General features: G+C 46.0%; 1 protein-coding gene across 4 annotated transcripts in view; it reads right to left on the bottom strand.

The window, feature by feature from the left end:
• Positions 1-22,864, bottom strand: part of PIR (pirin) — a 111,058-nt gene extending 88,194 nt beyond the window's left edge. Inside the window, exons 1-3 of one of the 4 annotated variants that reach the window (XM_077889149.1) lie at positions 22,836-22,864; positions 14,752-14,878; positions 1,508-1,600 (exon numbers count right to left, since the gene is read on the bottom strand). In XM_077889149.1, the coding sequence (XP_077745275.1) occupies positions 1,508-1,600; positions 14,752-14,847 (189 nt within the window). In that variant the 5' untranslated portion in view covers positions 14,848-14,878; positions 22,836-22,864. Of the gene's footprint in view, positions 1-1,507; positions 1,601-14,751; positions 14,879-16,429; positions 16,674-22,835 lie in introns of those variants that run through there. The other 3 variants (XM_077889148.1, XM_077889151.1, XM_077889150.1) reach the window with 3 other exon arrangements.
• Between the last annotated feature and the right edge of the window lie 718 nt (positions 22,865-23,582).

Below are 23,582 nucleotides of genomic sequence, written 5' to 3'. Positions count from 1 at the left end.
CGCCTTCAGATCATCAGGTTGTGATCCTGGAGACCTGGGATCGAGTCCCGAGTCGGGCTCCCTGCATAGAGCCTGCTTCTCCCCCTGCCTGTGTCTCTGTCTCTCTCTCTCTGTGTCTCTCATGAATAAATAAATTAAAAAAAATACTACATGAGATTAATCATTTCTGAATATTTTTGAAGAAAAATACATTTTCTACATAAAATTATTTAAATCACATCTTAAATTGTTTCTTCTCTCACAAATTATTTTAATTATGTAGAAATTTTAAGAAGTCCATTTCTTTTTAATTTATGTATATTTTTTAAATTATGTATATTTTTTGAGAGGAAGTGGGAGAGGGGTAGAGGGAGAGGGAGAGAATCCCAAGCAGACTCCAAGCCCAGTGCATGAGCCCCACATGGGGCTCAATCTCACAACTCCGAGATCATGACCTGAGGTGAAATCAAGAGTCTGATGCCCAACCGACTGAGCCATCCAGGTGCGCCAGAAGCCGATTCTTGCTCTTTATTAACTGCTCAAATAAAAATGTTTCCAGTGGCACCAGTTCAAAGAATATTAAAAACAACAAATATTTATTTTTTAAAGATTTATTTATTTATTCATGAGAGACAGAGAGAGAGAGAGAGAGAGAGAGGCAGAGATATAGGCAGAGAGAGAAGCAGGCTCCATGCAGGGAACCCTATGTGGGACTCGATCCCAGGACCCTGGTATCACGCCCTGGGCTGAAGGCAGAGGCTCAACCGCTGAGCCACCCAGGCATCCTCAAAACAGCAAATATTTAAATTTGAATATGCTTTGTGTGACATATGTGGCTTGCCATAGTAGCTGGTCTACAGCTAAGAACTTATAAATTAATTTAACTATTATTCATTGTTTCTAACTTTGAATTTTCTATTAGAAGTTATTACTAAGGGCACCTAGCTGGCTGAGTCAGAAGAGTATGCGACTCTTGATCTCAAGGTCATGAGTTTGGGATCCCTGGGTGGCTCAGCAGTTTAGCGCCACCTTCAGCCCAGGGCGTGATCCTGGAGTCCCGGGATCGAGTCCCATATCGGGCTCCCTGCATGGAGCCTGCTTCTCCCTCTGCCTGTGTCTCTGCCTCTCTCTCTCTCTCTCTGTCTCTCATGAATAAATAAAATCTTTTTTTTTTTAAAAAAGGTCATGAGTTCAAGCCCCACTTGGGTGTAGAGATTACTTAAATAAATATTTTTTAAAAAGAAGTGACCATTAGGTTTTGAGGCACCTGGGTGGCACAGTTGGTTGAGTGTCCAACTCTTGGTTTCAGCTCAGGCTGTGATCTCAGGGTCATGAGGTCAAGCCCTGAGAGGGCTCTGTGCTCAGCTCAGAGTCTGCTTAAGACTTTTTCTCCCTCTCCTTCCCCCCTCCCCCATGTGCGCTCTCTCAAATAAATAAATACGTCTTTAAAAAAAGAAATGATTACTAGATTTAATAACAGAGGCAAATTTAAAGATACTCACTTTTGTAGTCAAATTATTTTACTTACCGTCTCAAAACCTCGATGTGGGTGATCAGGAAATCCGCCTGGTCTACCGCCTTTAAATTCATCAAACAGCAAAAATGGATCCAGATTTTTTAACTGAAATAAAAATTAAATCCAGCAGATTAGACATGCCTTTTAAACCACATAGTAGGGGCTATATTCATGGACAGATCTAGCAAAACTCACTGAGAACGACATAGCTAATGAGGAACTTTTGCAATGAAAATTACTTTTGGGAAAGAACTCCTTGCACACACACACACACACACACACACACACACACACAAGAACTAAATTAAAGAGCTGATTTTGTAAGAAGTACAAAGAGAGGAAAAACATTTCATGATCATCTAAGACTAAACGGTTAAGCACAAACAAGATATTGTCTCTCCTAAACAGAATAAAAATATCAGGGACTTCAGGCCCCCCTGGAGAAGGTTGACGTTTATAGAATATTGAGGTTTCCTATACATAAACAGTTAACTCCATCTATTTGCGGGTTTTATTTATTTTTTTAAGATTTATTTCTTTATCCATGAGAGAGAGAGAGAGAGGCAGAGACACAGGCAGAGGGAGAAGCAGGCTCCCTGTGGAGAGCCTGATGTGGGACTTGATCCCAGGACCCTGGGATCATGCCCTGGGCCGAAGACAGACACTCAACCACTGAGCCACCCAGGCATCCCTATTTGGGGCTTTTAAAATGTCTCTTAATAGGATTCATAATTTTCTCCATACATATATTTTTTTTAATTTATAGGGGGTCCCTGGGTGGCACAGCGGTTTAGCGCCTGCCTTTGGCCCAGGGCGCGATCCTGGAGACCCGGGATCGAATCCCACGTCGGGCTCCCTGCATGGAGCCTGCTTCTCCCTCTGCCTGTGTCTCTGCCTCTCTCTCTCTCTCTCTGTGTGACTATCATAAATAAATAAAAATTTAAAAAAATTTATAGGTAATGTTTTTAATGACATCATAAATAGGATTTTTTTATTTTGTTTTTGAACAGTATGCTACTAGGGAATAAAAATGTGAATAGAAAGGTGATTTTTGAACATCACTAAGCTCTTATTAATTTTAATAATCTATCCATAGCTTCTTTTGGGTTTTTTTTCGGGGACATTCAGATCACCAGTGTATTTATCAATGAGCTTTTGCTCAGTAGTTCACAAATCACTTGTTGCCTGCATTAGATTAAAGCTGTGCCAGGCTGCTGTTTTTCTGGGTTCTGCTAGGCTTGGCTGGTCTCCACATGGATTCTCATTCTCAAGCACAAGCTGAAATAGTGGCCACCTTCTAGGACATGCTGTTCTTATAACCAAGGACAAGAGCAAATGGAAGCCAAGCCAACAGCACACAATCACATTAACACGTCCCATTAGTCACAGCATGTGACATGGCCAAGCCCAAGGCAGGAGGACCACACTCAAACCCTGCCTATGGGACTCACTGGTAATGCACCTAAAAGTGGGTGTGAGTGTACAATCCCTTGGTGGGGGGCAGTGACTATCTGGGAATAATATTCCAACCAACACCCATCAACAAATAAATAACTGAGGTTTTTCCCCCTTCATTTGCAATCCTTACATGTTCTATTTCTTTTTCTGGTCTTTTTGCAAGCTAGTGTGTCTACAACAAGGCTGAGTAGAAATGATGGTAAATAGATGTCCTTGTTTTCTTCCTGATTTTACAGATTGCTTTTTCAAGATTCACCAGCACACGGGTTGTTTAACGCAAGGGTTTTGCAGATTCCCTTCGTAAGATGAAAGTCTTCCCCTTCCATTTTTAGTTTATGGATTTTTTGGATAGACACAGGTGTTGACTTTTATTGAATGCTTTTTCTGCACTCCTGAGATACTTTTCTCTCCTTTCATCTCTCAGTGGTGGTAAAGTACATAACTAGATTTTCTAACATTAAGCCAAATTTGCTAGGTCCCGACAATCCAAACTTTGTTCGTGATGTATTATCTTTTTTATACACTGCCGTATCTGGGTGGTTAATCTTTTGCTAATGACTCTTGCAAAAATGTGCATAAAAGCGATGTCATTATCCTTTCACTTGCTGTCCTTGTCTGGTCTTGACTGTAAGGCAACATTGTTTAATGAAGTGATGTCAAGACTCCCTGGAGCTTCAGCTCCTGGACAGTTTGTGCAGTACCGGAGTTTTCCGTATCTTAAATATTGGGTGAAATCTGTAAAATCTTCTGGACCTCTTGTCTTTATAATAGACTGTTAAAATACTGACTCCACTGCATTATGGCCATGAAACTTTTCAGACTTTCTTCTTTCTTTCTCATTGTTTTTGGACTCTCAGAATTTCTCCAGCTTCCTGGCAGCTGAGCTAATTACGTTTTTAAGTTGTGTGTTTCAGCGTAGCTACTCGGTCATATTGCTTGAAATGAGGGTACTAGGCCCTCTCTTTGTCCCTGTGTCCGGTTTTGACTCTCTTATTTTCACTTTCCATAGGAAAAAACACACACACGTACACACACACACACACACCAGATACTGTGCACACACAGAAATTCGACAAGCCACTGCAAGTTTTTCACCTAGCCAAGTCTCCACTTTAAAATGTGGACTGTCACCCATAAAAAGCTTGGGCCACTTTGCAGCCCATCTCAGTCCAGTGTGTCCTCAGGAAATGCAGTGAAACATTAAAAAGTAACCAAAAAGCAAAACATTTATTGACTTCTCACCCAATCACCCAAGAAGGCGTCTCAACTTCTACATTTCAAACTGCCCTCACTGCTGTCCAGCATGTCCCCTGTGTTTCCATCTTCCCTCACTCGACTCCTCACACCCTCAGGAGGGTGCTCCTCTTCTCCTCCCCTCACACCTTCTGAATGGACAGTCTCTTCCACCGTGAACTCTCTGCCCCTTCCAGTGAAAAGCAATCTTGGATCTTTTCAATCTTACCCTATCGCTCATAACTCCACTTCAGCTCAATGAAAGCCCATGAATGGAACTGGGGTTGGGAGGAGAGGGTGAAAATTCTCCTATCTTATTATTTATTTTTCCTCTCTCAGGATACTCTGTGGCTCAAAGGACTGGAAGCAATGAATGTAAAGCAGCTGGGCCAATGCCTGGAGTGCGGCAGGTCTGACACAGATGAGTGGGATCTGCTACCAAACGCCTACAAATCTCTGAGCCACAAAGTCCCCACCTGCAAAAGAAAGGGTGCAGATGGCTTTTCAAGATGGCTTTTTAGTTCTACGCTATTAGGGTGCTACGGTATGAAAATGTGGGTAAGGATGAGATGAGTATGTATTGCTTCTCGGTATCAGTTTGGTGTCCAAAAGATAGATACAGGGGATTAAGAGGCACAAATTACGAGTTATAAAATAAAGAAGTCATGGGGATATAGAGCACAGCCTAGGGAATATAGTCAATAACGCTGTAACCGCCGTATGCTGACAGGTGGTGACTACACTTGCGGTGGCGAGCATTTTGTAATGTATATAAATATCAAATCACTGTGTGGCACACCTAAACTAATATGCTATCAAATATACTTCAGTAGAAAAGTACAAATACTATAACACACACAAGTAAAAAAATGAAGAGAGATTCACATGACCAAATATGTGCTGCTGTTAAATAAATCGTGAAAAGCAGAGGTTCCTATTTTCCAGGCCCACCCTCATCACCATCCATCGCTCACAGAACAAGAGTTAGTCATCGCTTGGAAAGTACTGTTTGTTCTATACTGATTGCACATTCGAGCCATCTGGTCACCAATGCACGACACAGGGACACACACAGGAAGAAAGGCAGCACAAGGAAAAGCCTGCCGAAGCCAGGGACTGGCTGAAGAGAGCCAGAAGGATCAAGTGTTTATGGCCAAAAGATGGGGTCCACGTGTGAGACACTCTTCCTCCAACAAGCAAGATGTACCTCGTACTAAAGTGTGATCTGCGCGGTTGGGTGGCAGGCCTTATTAAAGTTCCTCACATTCTAGGGGCACGTGGGTGGCTCAGTTAAGCATCTGCCTGTAGCTCAGGTCCCTGCGTTGGGCTCCCTGTTCAGTAGGGAGCCTGCTTCTCCCTCTCCCTCTTCCTGCTCATGCCCCCTCAGTCCCAGTCAAATAAATAAATAAATAAATAAATAAATAAATAAATAAATAAATAAATAAAATCTTAAAAATAAAGTTCCTAACATTCTGTAAGCATTCAGCAAGTATCCAAGGGCATGTCAAAGAAACGTGTGATCTGTATGCAGGATCTGATTGACAGGAGTGCTCGGATTCTCTACATTTTGACTTGGTCACCACCTCATTCACAACTGATGATCTTTTCGAAGTTTTGGAGCCAAATTTCCTTTCCTTCACACCGTTCCAAATCCTTTAGCAGCCAAATTCAGGTGACAGCTTCCAGGCTATTTCTGTTGATGTCTGAAGAAGGCCAGTCAAAACCTGTGGCCACCACCCCAAGTGTGTGGCACTCCCTCTATAAGGCTCCAGCTGTCTGGTGTTCTATTTAAATCAGGAAGAGGGACACCTGGGTGGCTCAGTGGTTGAGCATCTACCTTTGGTTCAGGGCATGATCCCGGAGTCCTGGGATCGAGTCCCACGTCAGGCTCCCTGCATGGAGCCTGCTTCTCCCTCTGCCTATGTCTCTGCCTCTCTCATGAATAAATAAATAAAATCTTTTAAAACGCTTTTTTAAAAATAAAAATAAATAAATCAGGAAGAACTGCACGTAGCTACCAGGAAGGTCAATTCTATGTGGAGAGGGCCAACATCATGCTTTGTTATGATGCCCCACTGAATCTAGAATAATTCTGTGTGTATAGGAGCTACTACAGACATCCCAAGTGGGACTTGAGTCAGGCCCCTAGTCACCCTTGTAGCTGGGTCTGGTCCTTTGACTGACTCTGGCTAATGAGAGGTAGGTAGAAGTCGCTGGGTGGGCCTTTCAGGGAAATCCTTTACATCTAAAAAAGGAGTGGACAGCTGGGACCTCTCCTTTTGGTCTTTCCCTTCTTGCTCCTCTCTGTGCCCAAGGGCAAGTGGTTGCTATTGCCCCAACAGCTGTCTTGGGCCATAAGGTGATGTACTGAGAACGTTCTAAAAATGATGAACTAGGGCAGCCTGGGTGGCTCAGCGATTTAGCACCACCTTCAGCCCAGGGCATGATCCTAGAGACCCGGGATCGAGTCCCATGTCGGGCTCCCTGCATGGAGCCTGCTTCTCCCTCTGCCTGTGTCTCTGCCTCTCTCTTTCTGTGTATGTCTCTTATGAATAAATAAATAAAATCTTTTTAAAAAATTTAAAAATAAAAATGATGAACTAAGATAGAATAAGCATAGGTCTCTGAAAAGTGGGGAGCCTTGAGGCCCACCCTAGACTGTCTACTTTTGGGTAGTCACACAGCTGAACCTGACCTTGATAGAAGAGTAATAATGCCTGTGGCGGCAGCCTGGAACCAGCTGAGATCCCACCCGCCCAACACCCAACCAAACCCCAGCCTGTATCAAGGCAACATGGCAGCAGCAGAAGGGAGAAGGCCATTGAAGGCCGACTCCAGCAGCTTAGACTACCTCCCGGTAGCACCTAGACAGGGGCCCGACGGGAACGATGGAAAGGTAGAAGGAAACTGCCCCCATGTAGTCCAGACCTGGATCCAGACTCCCTTTGAATGGATTTGCCCTATGACTCTACGCCCCTCTACCATGACTCAACTTCCAGGGACCCTGCTAATGGAGGGCGCCACCTAGAGGCTGCGTCAATCAGGACCGAGGTTAGTCAAGGTTATTTGATGATAGTAGGGGACTCTTAATAAATTTTTAAGTGTGTAATGGGATTTAAAGCTTTATAAATATAGGTCTTTTTTATCTTTTAAAGTTCCTATCTTTTAGAGACACAAACTGAAATATTTAAAAGTAAAATGAAACAATTTGCTTTTAAAATACCCTGAGTACAGGAACACATGGGGGGATATAGAGGAAACCAGGATGTCTGGGAGTTGATCACTGTGGATGTTGGGTACGTGGAGGTTCATCATACTCTTCTCTCTACTTTTCTGTGTTCAAAATTCTTCCTGACAAAACAAATACGTATAAGAGGGGGTCCCAGGAAAATCACTTTCCACCAAGGGGTGTCCAGCGGGAAGGGCAGTGGAGCACAGAGGCAAGTACAAAGGAGTAGTGGGCTTCCCTCCTGTTGGGAGCACAGACGAACAAGCCGCTCAAACCATGCTATGCAGTCACTCGAATTCCAGTTTGGCTGCCTCGGCCCACGCAGAATTATAATGAACGGTGCGAGCCAGCCCCCCTCCATCTCTTCTTTATGTTCATCACCCAAAGGCTCAGTGAAAGCTTTGTAAATTCCTCTACTACCTCATTCACAGCAATAGGGAACATGTCACTTAGGGCCACTAATACCAAACACTGTTGTCAATTCTACACTAACACAGCTCTGGGTTCCAAAGTGTCTGAGGTGTTTCTTCAGAGACAAAGCCTTGCTGCAAGAAGTTGGAAAGGTAACTGCCCTGAAACCGGATGGGTGCTTTCCTTCTCTGCTGATTGGAAGGTTAGGGGGTCGAACTTTCTGACAAGCCGGTAGGGTGCACGGTACTAAAAAATATGGTGACAATGTAAATGGTCAAAAGTAGGTCCATGAGTAAGACAATAACTGGAACACGTCATTGTTATTTAAATGATGTTCATGAAGGGGGTGCCTGGGTGACTCGGTTAAGCGTCCAACTCCTGATTTGGGCTCAGGTCGTGATCTCAGGGTCATGAGATCGAGGCCCACGCTGGGCTCTGCACTAGGCACGGAGTCTGCTTAAGATTCTCTCTCTCCAATCACCACCAATACCAAGGAAATACAAACAATATTAAAAACTTATTATGAGCAGCTATAGGCCAATAAATTAGGCAATCTAGAAGAAACGGATGCATTTCTGGAAAACCACAAACTACCAAAACTGGAACAGGAAGAAATGGAAAACCTGAACAGACCGATAACCAGAGAGGAAATGGAAGCAGTCATCAAAAACCTCCCAAGACACAAAAGTCCAGGGTCAGATGGCTTCCCAGGGAAATTCTATCAAACGTTTATAGAAGAAACAATACCTATTCTACTAAAGCTGTTTGGAAAGATAGAAAGAGATGGAATACTTCCAAACTCGTGCTATAAGGCCAGCATCACCTTAATTCCAAAACCAGACAAAGACCCCACCAAAAAGGAGAATTATAGACCAATATCCCTGATGAACATAGATGCAAAAATTCTCAACAAGATACTAGCCAATAGGATCCAACAATACATTAAGAAGATTATTCACCATGACCAAGTGGTATTTATCCCCAAGATGCAAGGCTGGTTCAATACTCATAAAGCCATCAATGTAATAGATCGTATCAACAAGAGAAAAAACAAGAACCATATAATCCTCTCAATAGATGCAGAGAAAGCATTTGACAAAATACAGAATCCATTCCTGATCAAAACTCTTCAGAGTGTAGGGATAGAGGGAACATTCCTCAGCATCTTAAAAGCCATCTACAAAACGCTCACAGCAAATATCATTCTCAATGGGGAAGCACTGGGAGCCTTTCCCCTAAGATCAGGAACAAGACAGGGATGTCCACTCTCACCACTGGTATTCAACATAGTACTAGAAGTCCTAGCCTCAGCAATCAGGCAACAAAAAGAAATAAAAGGCACTCAAATTGGCAAAGAAGAAGTCAAACTCTCCCTCTTCACAGATGACATGATACTCTACATAGAAAACCCAAAAGACTCCACCCCAAGATTGCTAGTAATCATACAGCAAATTGGCAGTATGGCAGGATACAAAACTAATGCCCAGAAATCAGTGGCATTTCTATACACTAACAATGAGACTGAAGAAAGAGAAATTAAGGAGTCAATCCCATTTACAATTGCACCCAAAAGCCTAAGATACTTAGGAATAAACCTAACCAAAGAGGTAAAGGATCTATACCCTAAAAACTACAGAACACTTCTGAAAGAAATTGAGGAAGACACAAAGAGATGGAAAAATATTCCATGTTCATGGATTGGAAGAATTAATATTGTGAAAATGTCAATGCTACCCAGGGCAATTTACACATTTAATGCAATCCCTATCAAAATACCATGGACTTTCTTCAGAGATTTGGAACAAATCATTTTAAGATTTGTGTGGAATCAGAAAAGACCCCAAGTAGCCAGGGGAATATTAAAAAAAGAAAACCATAGCTGGGGGCATCAAAATGCCAGATGTCAGGTTGTACTACAAAGCTGTGGTCATCAAGACAGCGTGGGACTGGCACAAAAACAGACACACAGATCAATGGAACAGAATAGAGAACCCAGGAATTGGCCCTCAATTCTATGGTCAACTAATATTCGACAAAGCAGGAAAGACTATCCACTGGGAAAAGGACAGTCTCTTCAACAAATGGTGCTGGGAAAATTGGACAGCCACGTGCAGAAGAATGAAACTAGACCACTCTCTTACACCAGACACAAAGAGATCTAAATGTGAGACAAGAATCCATCAAAATCCTAGAGGAGAACACAGGCAACACCCTTTCTGAACTTGGCCACAGGAACTTCTTGTAAGATACATCCATGAAGGCAAGGGAAACAAAGGCAAAAATGAATTATTGGACTTAATCAAGATAAAAAGCTTCTGCCCAGCAAAAGAAACAGTCAACAAAACTAAAAGACAACCTACAGAATGGGAGAACCTATTTGCAAATAACATATCAGATAAAGGGCTAGTTTCCAAGATCTATAAAGAACTTATTAAACTCAACAGCAAAGAAACAAACAATCCAATCATGAAATGGGCAAAAGACATGAACAGAAATCTCACAGAGGAAGACATAGACATGGCCAACAAGCACATGAGAACTTGCTCCGCATCACTGACCATCAGGGAAATACAAATCAAAAACACCATGAGATCCCACCTCACACCAGTGAGAATGGGGAAAATTAACAAGACAGGAAACCACAAATGTTGGAGAGGATGTGGAGAAAGGGGAACCCGCCTGCACTGTTGGCGGGAATGTAAACTGATGCAGCCACTCTGAAAACTGTGTGGAGGTTCCTCAAAGAGTTAAAAATAGACCTGCCCTATGACCCAGCAATTGCACTGCTGGGGATTTACCCCAAAGATACAGATGCAGTGAAACACCAGAACACCTGCACCCCAATGTTTATAGCAGCAATGTCCACAATAGCCAAACCGTGCAAGGAACCTCGGTACCCATCGAAAGATGAATGGATAAATGGATAAATTTTTAAAAAGATTTTTAAAAAATTTAAAAAAAGATTCTCTCTCCTTCTACCCCTTCCCCCCTCCTTGCATGTGGGCTCTCTCTCAAAAAAATTTTTTTAACTGTGCATGAATTAATAATACCATGGGAAGTGCTTATGTTACCATGTTAAATGAAAAAAAAAAATAAGGACACAATGTTGTCTATTTTGTATGATCCCCATGAAATAAAATATATATACAAATAAAATAAAATAAAATATATATACAAATAAAATAAAATAAAATATACAACTATATGGAGACAAAAGGAAACACCCTCTGCCTTAATCGTGATTAAACCCGGATGATGGCATTAGGAATGATTCCAATGCGCATATTTTTCCTGAGGGTAGTGGCATACATGGGAGACCCTCAGAATTAGCAGAATGTGGGGGTCTTTAAAGCATAGGTTTTCAGCCAGGGACTCTTACCTGGGTACCATGGATTGAAGCCAGGGCGGCTATAAACTTGGCTGGGAAAAACATTACATCTTTATTTTCACTGACCTCTAACGGAAAAATTTTTTCTTCCGGAATTTTTTTTTTTTTTTGTGGTAAAATGTACATAACAAAATTTACCACTTTAACTATTTTCAAGTATGTGGTTCAGTTTACACTGGTGGGCACGAGTCACCACCATGACCAGTCATCTCCAGACTGAAATTTAATACTTTAATCATGAATGCAAAGAACCACAGTAAATGACCAGGACCTGTGACTCTGTCACCACTAGAAATCAAAGCTGTTTTCATCTCACATGACAGCTGTTGCAGGCATACTGAACTACTTTTTAAAGACTTATGTAGTTATTTGGGGGGACGGGCAGAGGCAGAGGGAGAGAGAGGATCTCAAGCAGGCTCCACGCCTAGCACAGAGTCCAACGCGGGACCCGATCTCGGGACCCTGAGATCACAACCTGAGCTGAAACCAAGAGCCAGACGCTTAACAGACTGTGCCACCCAGACACCCTGGTATACTGAACTGTATTGTTCATGCTCCTCGCAGCTTTGAAATCAGGTAGTTATGTGACCTGCCACCAAATCTTGTTATTTAATGCAAAATTACTAGATTACAAATTCCTTTTGTAATATTGTGCTAGCCGTATTTCAATGTTTTCTTTTGTAATCCTATGTATTTTATTTCATGCCATTTAAAAAATATTATCCTGGAGCGCCTGGGTGGCTCAGTGGGGGAAGCATCTGCCTTCGGCTCAGGTCATGATCTCAGGGTCCTGGGATGGAGCCCCACACATCAGGCTCCCTGCTCAGTGGGGAGTCTGCACCTCCCTCTCCCTCTGCTGCTCCCCTTCCTGTTTGTGCGCGCTCTCTGTCAAATAAATAAACACAACATTTTTTAAAAAGATAAAAAACAGGGATCCCTGGGTGGCGCAGCGGTTTGGCGCCTGCCTTTGGCCCAGGGCCCGATCCGGGAGACCCTGGATCGATTCCCACGTCGGGCTCCCTGCATGGAGCCTGCTTCTCCCTCTGTCTGTGTCTCTGCCTCTCTCTCTCTCTCTCTCTGTGTGACTATCATAAATAAATAAAAATTTTTTAAAAAGATAAAAACATTATTCTGAGAGGAAACGTGTATGTTTCATCAGACCACCAATGGGGTTCACACACACACAAAAAAATTAAGAAACCCTGAGCAGATGTGTCCTGACAGATGGAGTAATTAAAGTATTAGCTACCTTCGACACACAATAACAATGATGGGTTTACTAATGGGTGTCCAAATTCCTTATAATTGTTCTGTTGATGTGGCCTAGTAGAATATGATTCCACATCCATCTGCATCTCCCCAACATCCACTGCGGATTTAGCCCTTTAGAATAATCCTGTTTGCATGTGTCCCTTTGGAAAATAATGTCCGACACACCCCAAAAGATATTCACAGGTGAAAAGAAAGCTAATGGCAGAAAGAGTACGAGAATAAACGAGCCGATTTTAAGAAGAGAAACAAACTGACCTCATTTAAAAAAAAAAAAAGAATAAAGAATCCATTTCCCTAATATACTCCTTCCTTTATTCAAAAATATTTGGGGGGCGGGGCTCGAGGGAAGATGCTCAACACCACTCATTATCAGGGAAATGCAAATCCAAACCACAGTAAGAGATCACCTCACACCTGCCAGAATGGCTAGGATCAAAAAGACAAAAAATAACAAGTATAGGGAAGGGTGTAGAGAAAAGGGAACCCTTGTACACTGTTGGTAGGAATGTAAATTGGTGCAGCCGCTATGGAAAACAGTAGGAGGTTCCTCGAAAAATTAAAAATAGGACTACCACGTGATCCAGCGATCGATCCCACTTCTGGGTGTTGACACAAAGAAAATGAACACTAACGTGGAAAGAGATGTGCGCCCCCCTGTTCACTGCAGCATTATTCACAACAGCCAAGACACAGAAACAACCTAAGTGCCCACTGAATGGATAAAGAAAATATGATAGGTGTGTGTGCGTAGACACATGTGTGCAGGCACGTACACACACAATGAGATGTTATTCAGCCATAAAAAAGTGAAATCTTATCACGTGCAGCAACATGGGTAGACCTTGAGGGCATTCTGCTAAGCGAAGTAAGTCAGAGAGAGAAAGACAAATACCATATGGTCTCACTTACATGTGGAATCAAAAAATAAATAAATGAACCCAGCTCACAGACACAGGGAACACAGCTCAGTGGTTGCTGCCAGAGGTGAGGGGTGGGGGGGGGGGTGAAATAGGTCAAGGTGGTCAGTCCAAAGGTACAAACTTCCAGTGATGAGATAAATAAATTATAAGACAAGGAAGTCCTCGGGATGTCATGTACAGCATGGTGACCATAACTAAGGTCATTGTATTGCATATTTGAAAGTTGCTAAGACAGTAAATCTCAAGAGTTCTCATCACGAGAAAAAATATTATAACTGGGGGTCCCCGGGTGGTTCAGCGGTTTTGTGACTGCCTTCGGCCCAGGGCCTGATCCTGGAGACCAGGGATCGAGTCCCACGTCGGGCTCCTTGCAGGGAGCCTGCTTCTCCCTCTGCCTGTGTCTCTGCTTCTCTCTCTCTGTGTCTCTCATGAAAAAATAAATAAATAAAATATTTTTAAAAAGGAAAAATGTTATAACTATGTATGGTGACCAATGTTAGCTAGACTTATCATGGTGACTGTTCTGCAATATATACAAATAGCAAATCAGTATGCTGTCCACCTGGAACTAACACAATGTCGCATGTCAGTTATGCTTCAATAAAAAAAAAATCTTTTTGGAATCTGGTCTGGTGATGGACGCCGCATTCCCTGGGCTAACCCCACCCTTGGCTACCTTTCTGTGCGAATAAGATTCTCTTTTCTGCAAGTCCCACGTCGTCTGTCATTTTCAAATAAAACTGCTCTGTCGTGCTGAAAGAAGTCTACCCACCTAACCTAAAACCACCTCCTATGAGAGAAGCCCTCACGCGCCCCCGTCACCACAGGACGTCCACAGAGTTGGGGGTCAGTGGTTTTTCCATGAACCCAAATCCCTGGCAAGGCTGATTGGCCAAGGGAGGGAGGTGCGGTGGAGACGTGACCCAAACCGAGCCAACCAGATGCCCTCCCCCGGGAATCTGGACGTGGGACCTAAAGTTACTGCCCGGGGCGTGCGTTGAACTGCGGGTGAGCAAACTCAGGGCTGTGAGGTGGGCGTGTTTGGCGACGTGCATGCTGAGGCTGGTAGAGGGACCCAGCACGGGACAAGGGAATGCAGAGGGGGGCGGAGGCACTTCAGCTGCATCTTGTGTGCAGGCAGGACCCCATACCCATGTTAGAGAAACCCCCTCCGGCCTGGGGCCAGTCCAGTGGGGACCCTAACTGCTAAGTTGAGAGTGGGCCCCGATGGGACCCCCATGAGGCAGCTCCTGATGGTCCCGGGCCCCCTCTCCCCAAGTTAACCCTCGGTGGCCCGCCAGTACCTTCTGCAGGAGAGCACGAAGCAGCCCCCCAACCTGCATACCTCGGGTCTGCCGATGCTCCTGCGGACCCTGGCTCCAACCCCCTCGGCCTGCTCCCGGCTCAGCACGGACAGGGTAACCTTCTTGGAGGGTGCCATGTCCACGTCTGGAAAGTGCTCTGCTGCCAAGCTGCAGACGGTAGAGGGCCAGTGGAGGACAACAAGAAGGAAAAATCAGGAGGGCACATCCAAGGGCTTCCAAATAAAGGATATTAAACTCAGGCCTGCCCAAAATATTAACAGCTGCCATCTATTGACTGCTTAGTCTGTGCGAGACCCGGGTTAGGAAATCGAGAACAATAACGTTGGTGAGCACGCATGAGCACTAATGTATTAGTGCCACTAATTGTCTGCAATCTCACGCAATCCCACAGCCATCTTTTACATGGTTTGGCAACAGCGTCTCTCCTGGGCACTTACTATCCTCTAAGGAGCATTTTATCTGCTTTCTTTCTTTCTTTTTTTTTTTTTTAAGTAGGCTCCACGCCCAAGGTGGGGCTCGAGCTCCTGACCTCAAGGTCAAGAGTCGCATGTTCCACTGACTGGGCCAGGCAGGCGCCCGTTTATCTGCTTTATCTCATTGAAATTTCTCAAGCTCCCCAACCTTGCATTGCCCCCACGAGGGAGGTGCTACCACGAGGCTGAGAGTGATTTACGGGGTGTTGACTAAGGGAACACAAAGAAAATCCGTGAGGTCTGTGAATCTCCCTAGAACACGTGGAATGGGGAGCCTGGGTGGCTCAGGGGTTGAGTGTGTGCCTTCAGCTCAGGGTGTGATCCTGGGGTCCTGCGGTCGAGTCCCGCATTGGGTCCCCCGCAGGGAGTCTGCTTCTCCCTCTGCCTGTGTCTCTGCCTCTCTCTGTTTGTGTCTCTCATTAGTAAATAAATAAATAAATCTTTTTAAAAAACCATGTCAAAGATCTTGGCACTGAAAGTAATTTCGAGGGTCACCAAATTCAAAGATCCGTGTGCCCCTAAAGTTCAGGGCCAACTTTCGCAGCAAGAATGCCCTGAGCTTTGTCAGGAAGTCTTCAAGAGCAGGAAAGTCACCGAGGACATGCCCTTGACAACGCATCCTGTATTTGAGGCCCAGTCTATACTCCGCCTTTATTCCAAAAGACTTTTCTCTTTTGGGGGGGCCTGAGTTCTACCGAATGGAGTATCACAGAGCCAACATAATCAATCTGTTTCCCACTTGAATGCTTGCAGACAGTGCCACGAAATCGCTAAGACTCTTCTTCAAGCGAAAGGCAATCCATTCCTTTCGAGTCCTACTCACACCAAGAGGGATGCTTTAGCGAGAAGCGCAGACTCCAGAGCCTGAGAGCCTGGGGTGCACCCCGGCTTCACAGGTGCCAGCTGTGCGGCCTCAGGCCCCTCGCTAAGCCTCTCTGATCTTCCGTTTTTCCCATGTGTCAAACAGGAGTATTAAGACTGCCTGCCTCCAAGGGGTGTCGTCAGCGCTCCGAGCGTCAGCTGCGGCTCCTCCGAGCGCTGTACTCGGCAACGCCCGGCCGCCACCCCCCGCCACTGAATACGTGCCCCCCAACCCCCGCGCCAGGCGATCAAGAAAGACTTCTAGGGTGCGGGTCAGTGGGGCTCAGGAAAGCGTTTAATCCTCAGAGCGGGACAGAACCGTCACCACCTGCCTCCAAGCGACTAGGAAGGGCTTCACCCCTACCTGCGCTCCTTCTGGGTCCTTCCACGCTCCCGCCCGCGAATTCCACGCGCGCCAACACCCGGCGAGGTGCTCACCCGAGCGCAGGGCTTTCGGACCGGAAAGCCGCCTCCCCCTTGGCCAAATGTCAGAGCCCTATTTAAGCATCTCCCGTCCCCTCCTCGGAGCCTCCCCGGGAGTCGGCGGCGGGCTGGGAAGGCGGGTCGCGCGCGGTGCTCCCGGGGGCCCGGCGGCGGGGGCGGGGGCGGCGCGGGGCGCGGGGCGGGGAGGGCGCCGGGCCCGCCGCCTCACCGTGACTCAGCGTTTCGCCGCCCGCGGCCGCAGCGGGCAAGAGGCGGGAGTCCGCGGGGCGGGGGGGGGGGTCTGGGGGTGCCGCTCCCTTATTTCCTGGCCGCCCGGCGCCCGCTGCCCCGCCCCTGCCTGCTCCGGGCCCCTCCCGCCCCCGGGGAAAGGCGCGACCCCCGGCGTCGGGGTCGGGGTCGGGGGTGCTCGCTGGGCCCGGCAGGTGCGCGATCCGGGCGCCGTGGGTTCCCGCGGTGCCTCTGTCACTTGTTCGCTGCGCGACCTGAGGCCGGTGGCTCAGCCTCTCTGTGCCTCCCGTTCTTCCGCCGTCAACGGGGATGGGGATGCTAGACCAGCCTGCTAGGGTTGTGGGGAGAACGGGCCGAGCTCGGCGTGCCCTCTGCACCCCTCCAGCGTGTTGCAAAAAGAAGGCTGCTGTTCGGTACTTAAAGCAAAGGAGTAGGGAGAGGGAGGTGGGGGGGGGGGCGGTAGGAGGGCCAAGACTCTTTTGCACCTGCCTAAAAAAGAGACACAGTCAGGACACCGGGGTGGCTCAGTAGTTGAGCACCTGCCTTTGGCTCAGGGTGTGATCCCGGAGTCCTAGGATCGAGTCCCGCATCAGAGTCCTCGCAGGGAGCCTGCTTCTTCCCGGGCCTACGTTTCTGCCTCTCTCTTTACGTCTCCCATGAATGGAGAAATAAAATCTTTAATAAAAAAAGAGAGAGACACACAGACAGACATACACACACAGCCTAGTGGGGACAGAGTTGGTGAGCAGCTCGGTGGTCGTGGAGCGCGGCGGGCAGGCGTGTGATCGCCCTCCCGGGACACTGGGGAGTGGCAGGAGCCTGTGAGCGGCTGAGATTCCTCACCAGGGTTACAGGCACAGCTGCCGGTGTCTCACAGAAAGCTCACTGTGTGACCCACAAAGGAAAGAAAGTGGCACTTCTAAAACAGGGACCAGAAAACTTTGTAAAAGGCCAAAAGGTAAAGGCTTTCCACTTCGCAGGCCACCTCCGAGCTCGGGGAGGACTGCTGCATCTCGCCTCCGGAGCAAGGACCCGGGGATGGCATGCAAATAAACGGGTGTGGCTGTTTCAATAAAACCTTAATTAGGGTTACTGTTGGGGAGGAAGGATTTCCTCTGCCCCTCCTTTAGCTGAATGAAGAACCACATTGACTGGAGACAGATGACCGAGTGGAAATGAAATTTCGTAAGGGCGGGGAATCCACACAGCCTGAAATTCCAAAGGCGCGGAAGCACCAGGAGGCTTATCTGGCCTCCTGAGCTCAGGTGAGGGGCAGGGGTGCGGGTAAACAAAGGGAAGCGAGAGCAGTTGCAAGGTGAGAGGACGAGCTTAGAAGACAAAGGCGGCCTTGGGATGCACTTAACTTTCTTAAGTAAAGAGGAATGTCTGTTGTAGCTCTCTTTTCAGTCCAGGCTCTCCTTCTTTCCAATGTAAATAGAGGCAGTTGACGGGGAGGTAAAGAACTTTTCCTGAACCTCCTGGGTTTTGATCTCTTTTAACTCAAAATAATCTTCAGGCCAAACTGGCCTGCGGAGTGGGGGGCGTCTAGGTGGCTCAATACTCTAAGCGTCTGCCTTGGGTTCAGGTCATGATTTCAGGGTCCTGGGGTCGAGCCTGCTTCTCTCTCTCCCAAATAAATAAATAAAATCTCTTTTAAAAAAGTGGCCCATCTTGAGGTGACCTGCCCTTGCCTCTACAATACTGAAATTTGAATTTCATATAATTTTCACTTGTCATGAAATATTATTCTCTTGCTTTTTTTTTCAATCACTTAAAAATGTAAAAACTGTTCTCAGCTCAAGGACTATAAAAACTAGATAGTGGGCCAGACTTGCCTGCAGGCCTAGTTTGCAGACCCCTGCTCTAAAAGCACAGGGTAGTAAGGGAACGGGGGACTTCGCCCCGGATTCTTTATGTGTGAGTGGGATTCAAATCCTTCCTCTCTACCTGATTCAAGGCTAATTGAGATAATGCACATGAATATTAAGTCCCATGACATAATGAAGTATTGTCACTTAGCATCTGAAGCCGCCTCCCAATTATATATATATATATATAAAAAAAAGAAGAAGAAGCACTAATCTCCTTTTCTGTGACAATAAATTTGCCTTTCCTGGAAAAAAAAAAAAAGAAATATGGGCTCTCCGTCTGGCTCTTTGCAGTCTTTAGTAAATGCTGCTGCATTTGCTACCAAAAATGTCAAAATTTAGCCAATTGCCTGGGCCTGAAACTCAAGCTATCCCATCACTCTTCCACCTTACAATCCTGTGGATTCCACTCCTAATATCTCTTAAATATGATTGCCACGTGTCATCGCATCTGAGAGCCACTCCACTCTTCCAGCCTTCAGGCTTGCCTCTGGCCAATCCACTGTCCAATTCCCAGGAAAATGGAATAACTGCCTAAAACCTTCAGGGCCCTCAAGAGAGTCCTTCGATGTCTTTAATCCGGCCTCACTTTCAACATGCTGACACTTGCTCAAGGACACACACACACACACACACACACACACAGAAGCACTGCACTCCCTCTTTCCACCTAGCTGACTTCTTTTAGGCTCCCAAATGTGCATTGCCCAGCTTGTTGGCTTGCTGTGCCTCTGTCTGCAACTTTCTCTCTCCTTGATCTGGCTTATCCGCATTCATCTCTCAGCTCGCTTTCCATGTCACTCCCGCTGGGAAACCTTCCTTCCTCTCAAGTCTGGGTGAGATGTTTGACATGGCAATTATTATGAGACAGGAAAACAGAAGGGGCCTGTGGAGAGGGGGGGAACTCTGCCTTTTTGCTCCTTTTCCTGCTTCTGGTCTGGCTAGGACCCGCACCCAGGCCTTACACGTGCCTTAATGTACATCCTCCTTGTAAAGGTCAAGGAGTTAACAATTTCTCTGGAGTCTTCCAGCACAATCGATAACATCTGAGGGGTGACCTGGCAGGTTGTCAGGAATGGTTTCCAAGACCACTGACTCCAGAACCTTGATGAGGACACCAGATCCCTCGTCCTTGTTTGACCAGTTCCTGGAAGCCTGAGAGGACTTGTACACCAGACCATCATCTTCAATAAAACCCCAGACCCCCAAGCAAAGACGACACTCACTCTCCTTCCTTCCGAGTTTCTGAGCCACTGGGTATGTACGTGCACTCTCTCTACGTCTCCAATAAACTCTGTTCTCACTTCCTCTGGGCTCAGTGTTTGATTTCTATCCTGCACGCGGCCTGGGACCACCCCCACCCCCGCCGGGGCCCTGGACCCAGGCCAGCCTGCAACAATCACAACCACACGTTGTCGATCAGACCCATTGTTTGCCATCTTTTGGAAGATTCTGCTTTCCTCTGATCATGATACTTCCAACAGTATGTCCCGTTAGACATGTCTTCTGCAATGCGACTTTGATACTCCCTCCATCCCAAGTGGCTTTTCCTTCTCTTCCTCCTGAGTCTAGGCAGGGCTGGTGGTTGCTCTGACCAATACCATACAGTGCAAGTGACACTGTGCCAGTTCTGGACGTGGCTCTGAGATGGCCTGATGGCTTCTGCTTGCTGCCTCCTGGGAGCAGCTGCCATGTGAGAGGAGCAATGGCTCTGAAACCACCTTTCTGGGAGACGCCCATGCCAGGCGAATAAGACATGAACACCCAACTGCATCTTTCCCAACTTCCAGGCCCACAGAACTATGAGCAAAGAAAAAGCGGTTGCTTTTGGCCACTCTGCTTCTGGGTCATTTGTCTCGTGATACTAGACAAATGGAAAATATACTTTCATGCAAGAGGAGAGGAGGTGGGTTTTTAGAGCTCTCTGGACTAAATAAAAAAAACACTCTTATGAAGATTTACTCTTTTAGAACGTGGCTGTGTCCATTTAGATGTTGTTACCAAGGTGACCAGCCACCCGGCAAGCTAAAGGATTATTAAACTTGAGAGAGCAAAAGTGGCATGCCCCAGGCCATCGCAGTGACCCTGGGGGTTCAGGTGTCCTGAAAGGCTCCTCTGTTACAAGGAGCATTTACAAGGAGAGCTTTGCACTAAAAGGAAGCAGGAGAGAAGGGCCTCACTGTCCGCTGTTACCCACTTCCATAGTAGAGTTGCAACACTCTTGGGGACGCTTTCAGTTTATCACCTTTTCAGAGTTTCCTCTGGGACTCAGAACACCCTCCACCTCCGAAACCGAAACAGGAGCCCAAGCTTCTCTTTCCTCTTGTCTTTGAGAGGCCGGTCATGGGTGCAAACTAAGTCCGAGGCTTGCGTTGGTAGGGCAAGGCACGGAACTCTCTTTGCAGACCCCGTGCAGGAAAAGAACAGGGCTGAAAAGCTAGGAGACCTAAACTGAGGACAAACCAAGGTCAGAGAGGGACAAGTGTTTTCAAATGGAATACGGGGCATGGAACGTTCCGCTAGAGGGGCCCACTTTGGAGATGAGAAGTGTGACCCTGTATGTGGAACTTGGCACACTTTTCACCCTAGTCATTGGCCATCCAGATGGAGGTGTCCAACAGGCAGCTGGACATATGAGTGTGTACTTAGATCACCAATGGCCCTCAGGCTCCTGGGAAGCATAAAAAAAGCTCTGTGCCAACATGACAGCAAAGAAAGCCTTCCCTAAATGATTCTAAGTAAAACCATTATAATATTTAAAGGCACCCACATTGTCGACATACTTTATTTGAACTTTTTCCTCAATTTATTTTTCTCTTCTGTTTGACTTATTGATTTTTCTTCTCCAAGGTACATTTTATGTAAATACACAGATATCTTCTATATTTCATCATTTCCATGTTCTCCTCGTAGCACGCAGCTCAAAAATTCTTTCTCACAGATTGGTCAGGTATTGGTAATCTGCCTCCCAGAGCATTGTAGCGGCCATTCATTAAATGACAAATGCCTTTGGAATATTCCAAGTTAGGGATTCAGACTCACCAAACCTAGGAAATCCATCGGCTCCAAATCAGACACTGAGTGTTTTGTAAGCATTAGTTTACAAAGGTCATTAACGTGCTGGTGGTTGAGGACATCCACATACATCCACAGAGATGAGGATAAGTGACTCCCACTTCCACCCTCGTGAGAGCAATCTGCACAGACCAGGTCTGTTCTAGCACCCAGGCTTCTGACCCAGAAGCTACATGTGATCAACCATTGATTGCATGAAACTCAGGACTGTGTTCCTATCTTTCCCATGGGTTTTTGGCAGCATTCCAGAAAAAAAACAGCTTATGACCCTCTCTTTTGAGCCACAGAAATTTCCTAGAATTCATCACAAGCAAAATGGTCTTGGCCCTGAAAGGCTGATTCATCTCTGAACCAAGGAAGTGGAGAAAGGTGAGTGATGCCCCTGATACTTACCTCAGTTACCCTGCTAACCTTACTCAGTTTCTGGCTTTTATGTGGTCGTGTCTTCTGGGTAAATGGAGACTGCTTTCAAGACCACAGAATTGGAGTTAAAATAAAAGGCTAATTTGACTTAACCCCTCTAGGTAATTAACGTTAGGATGCTGAAGTGTTCCTGGATGAGGTGTACTGGTGTCTGCAATTTCCTTTGAATGCACCAGAAATAACAACAATGATCAGAGTAGTAGTAGCAGTAGAAGTAGTAAGACCAATAAAGGAGGATTGATGGATGGATAGAGAGATGGATAAACACATACGACAAAGCAAGTAGAGCAAAATCTAATTGCCCAATCTAGATGGCAGGTGTATGGGTGCTCGCCGTACAATTCTTTTACCTTTCCTGTATTTTGAAATTCCTCATGATAAATTTCTGGGAAAGATAATTTGAATCAAAGTGGGAATCATGGCTGGAAAGTTTCCATAAAGCCACCTCCTTTGCCTATTTTCTTCACTTCCAACTCTGGCACCATGTACACAGTATGATTCAGTGAGCGTCTGTGGAGTTGGGCTGTCGAATTTAATTCCAATCTACTAGGTCATTTCCACAGCTGGCAAGACTCTCCTAGAGCATGAGTTGGCAGTTTTTTTCTGTGAAGGCCAGATAGTAAATATTTGAGACTTTGCAGGCATACGGTCTCTGTTGCAACTACTCCGCTAGGCCGCTGCGCACAATATATAAGGAATGGACGTGGCTGTGCTCCGATACATTTTACTTACAAAAGCAGGTGGTGGTCATAGTTTGCCAACTCCATCTTGGGCCCCAAATCCCTCCACTAAAAAAAAAAAAAAAAAAAAAAGAGGGTAAAATTGATAGCGTGCCAACAGGCTCTGTAAAGATTTCATATGTATCAGGATAGGTCCTAACAAAAAGGAACAGCAAAACTTCTCATGTCTACCTCTATCCCCCACTTACCCATCTCCTCTCATAAGAACCAAGTCTAATTGCTCCACCACTGAGCCTGAGGTTTAATAGGCAAGCATTTCTAGGAGAGGTGATACATTAATGTTCCATCCCAATAAGTGTTGACTGTTCACATCAGATCCCAACCTCCAAGGAGATCCTCTTACCATCAGGGGAATACATGCGAGAGGTGATGGAGTGGCATCCCCGGTGAAGAGATTCCCATGGAAAAAGCTCTGGGTGCAGAGAGATGCCCCCAGGACTTACTCTTTAAAAAGCGGAGACAGACATTAAAAGTAATAAAAAAGAGGATCCCTGGGTGGGTCAGCAGTTTAGCGCCTACCTTCAGCCCAGGACGTGATCCTAGAGACCCAGGATTGAGTCCCACGTTGGGGTCCCTGCATGGAGCCTGCTTCTCCCTCTGCCTGTGTCTCTGCCTCTCTCTCTCTCTGTGTGTGTGTGCGTGTGTGTGTGTATCTCTCATGAATAAATCAATAAAAATATTTTTTTAAAAAGTAGTAAGTAAGTAAATCATGTATCAGGTTTTAAGGTGTTAAGTGCTG

The sequence above is a fragment of the Canis aureus genome, chromosome X (assembly GCF_053574225.1).
Source record: "Canis aureus isolate CA01 chromosome X, VMU_Caureus_v.1.0, whole genome shotgun sequence".
NCBI lineage: Eukaryota > Metazoa > Chordata > Mammalia > Carnivora > Canidae > Canis > Canis aureus.
This window is presented reverse-complemented; position numbering and strand designations above follow the sequence as displayed.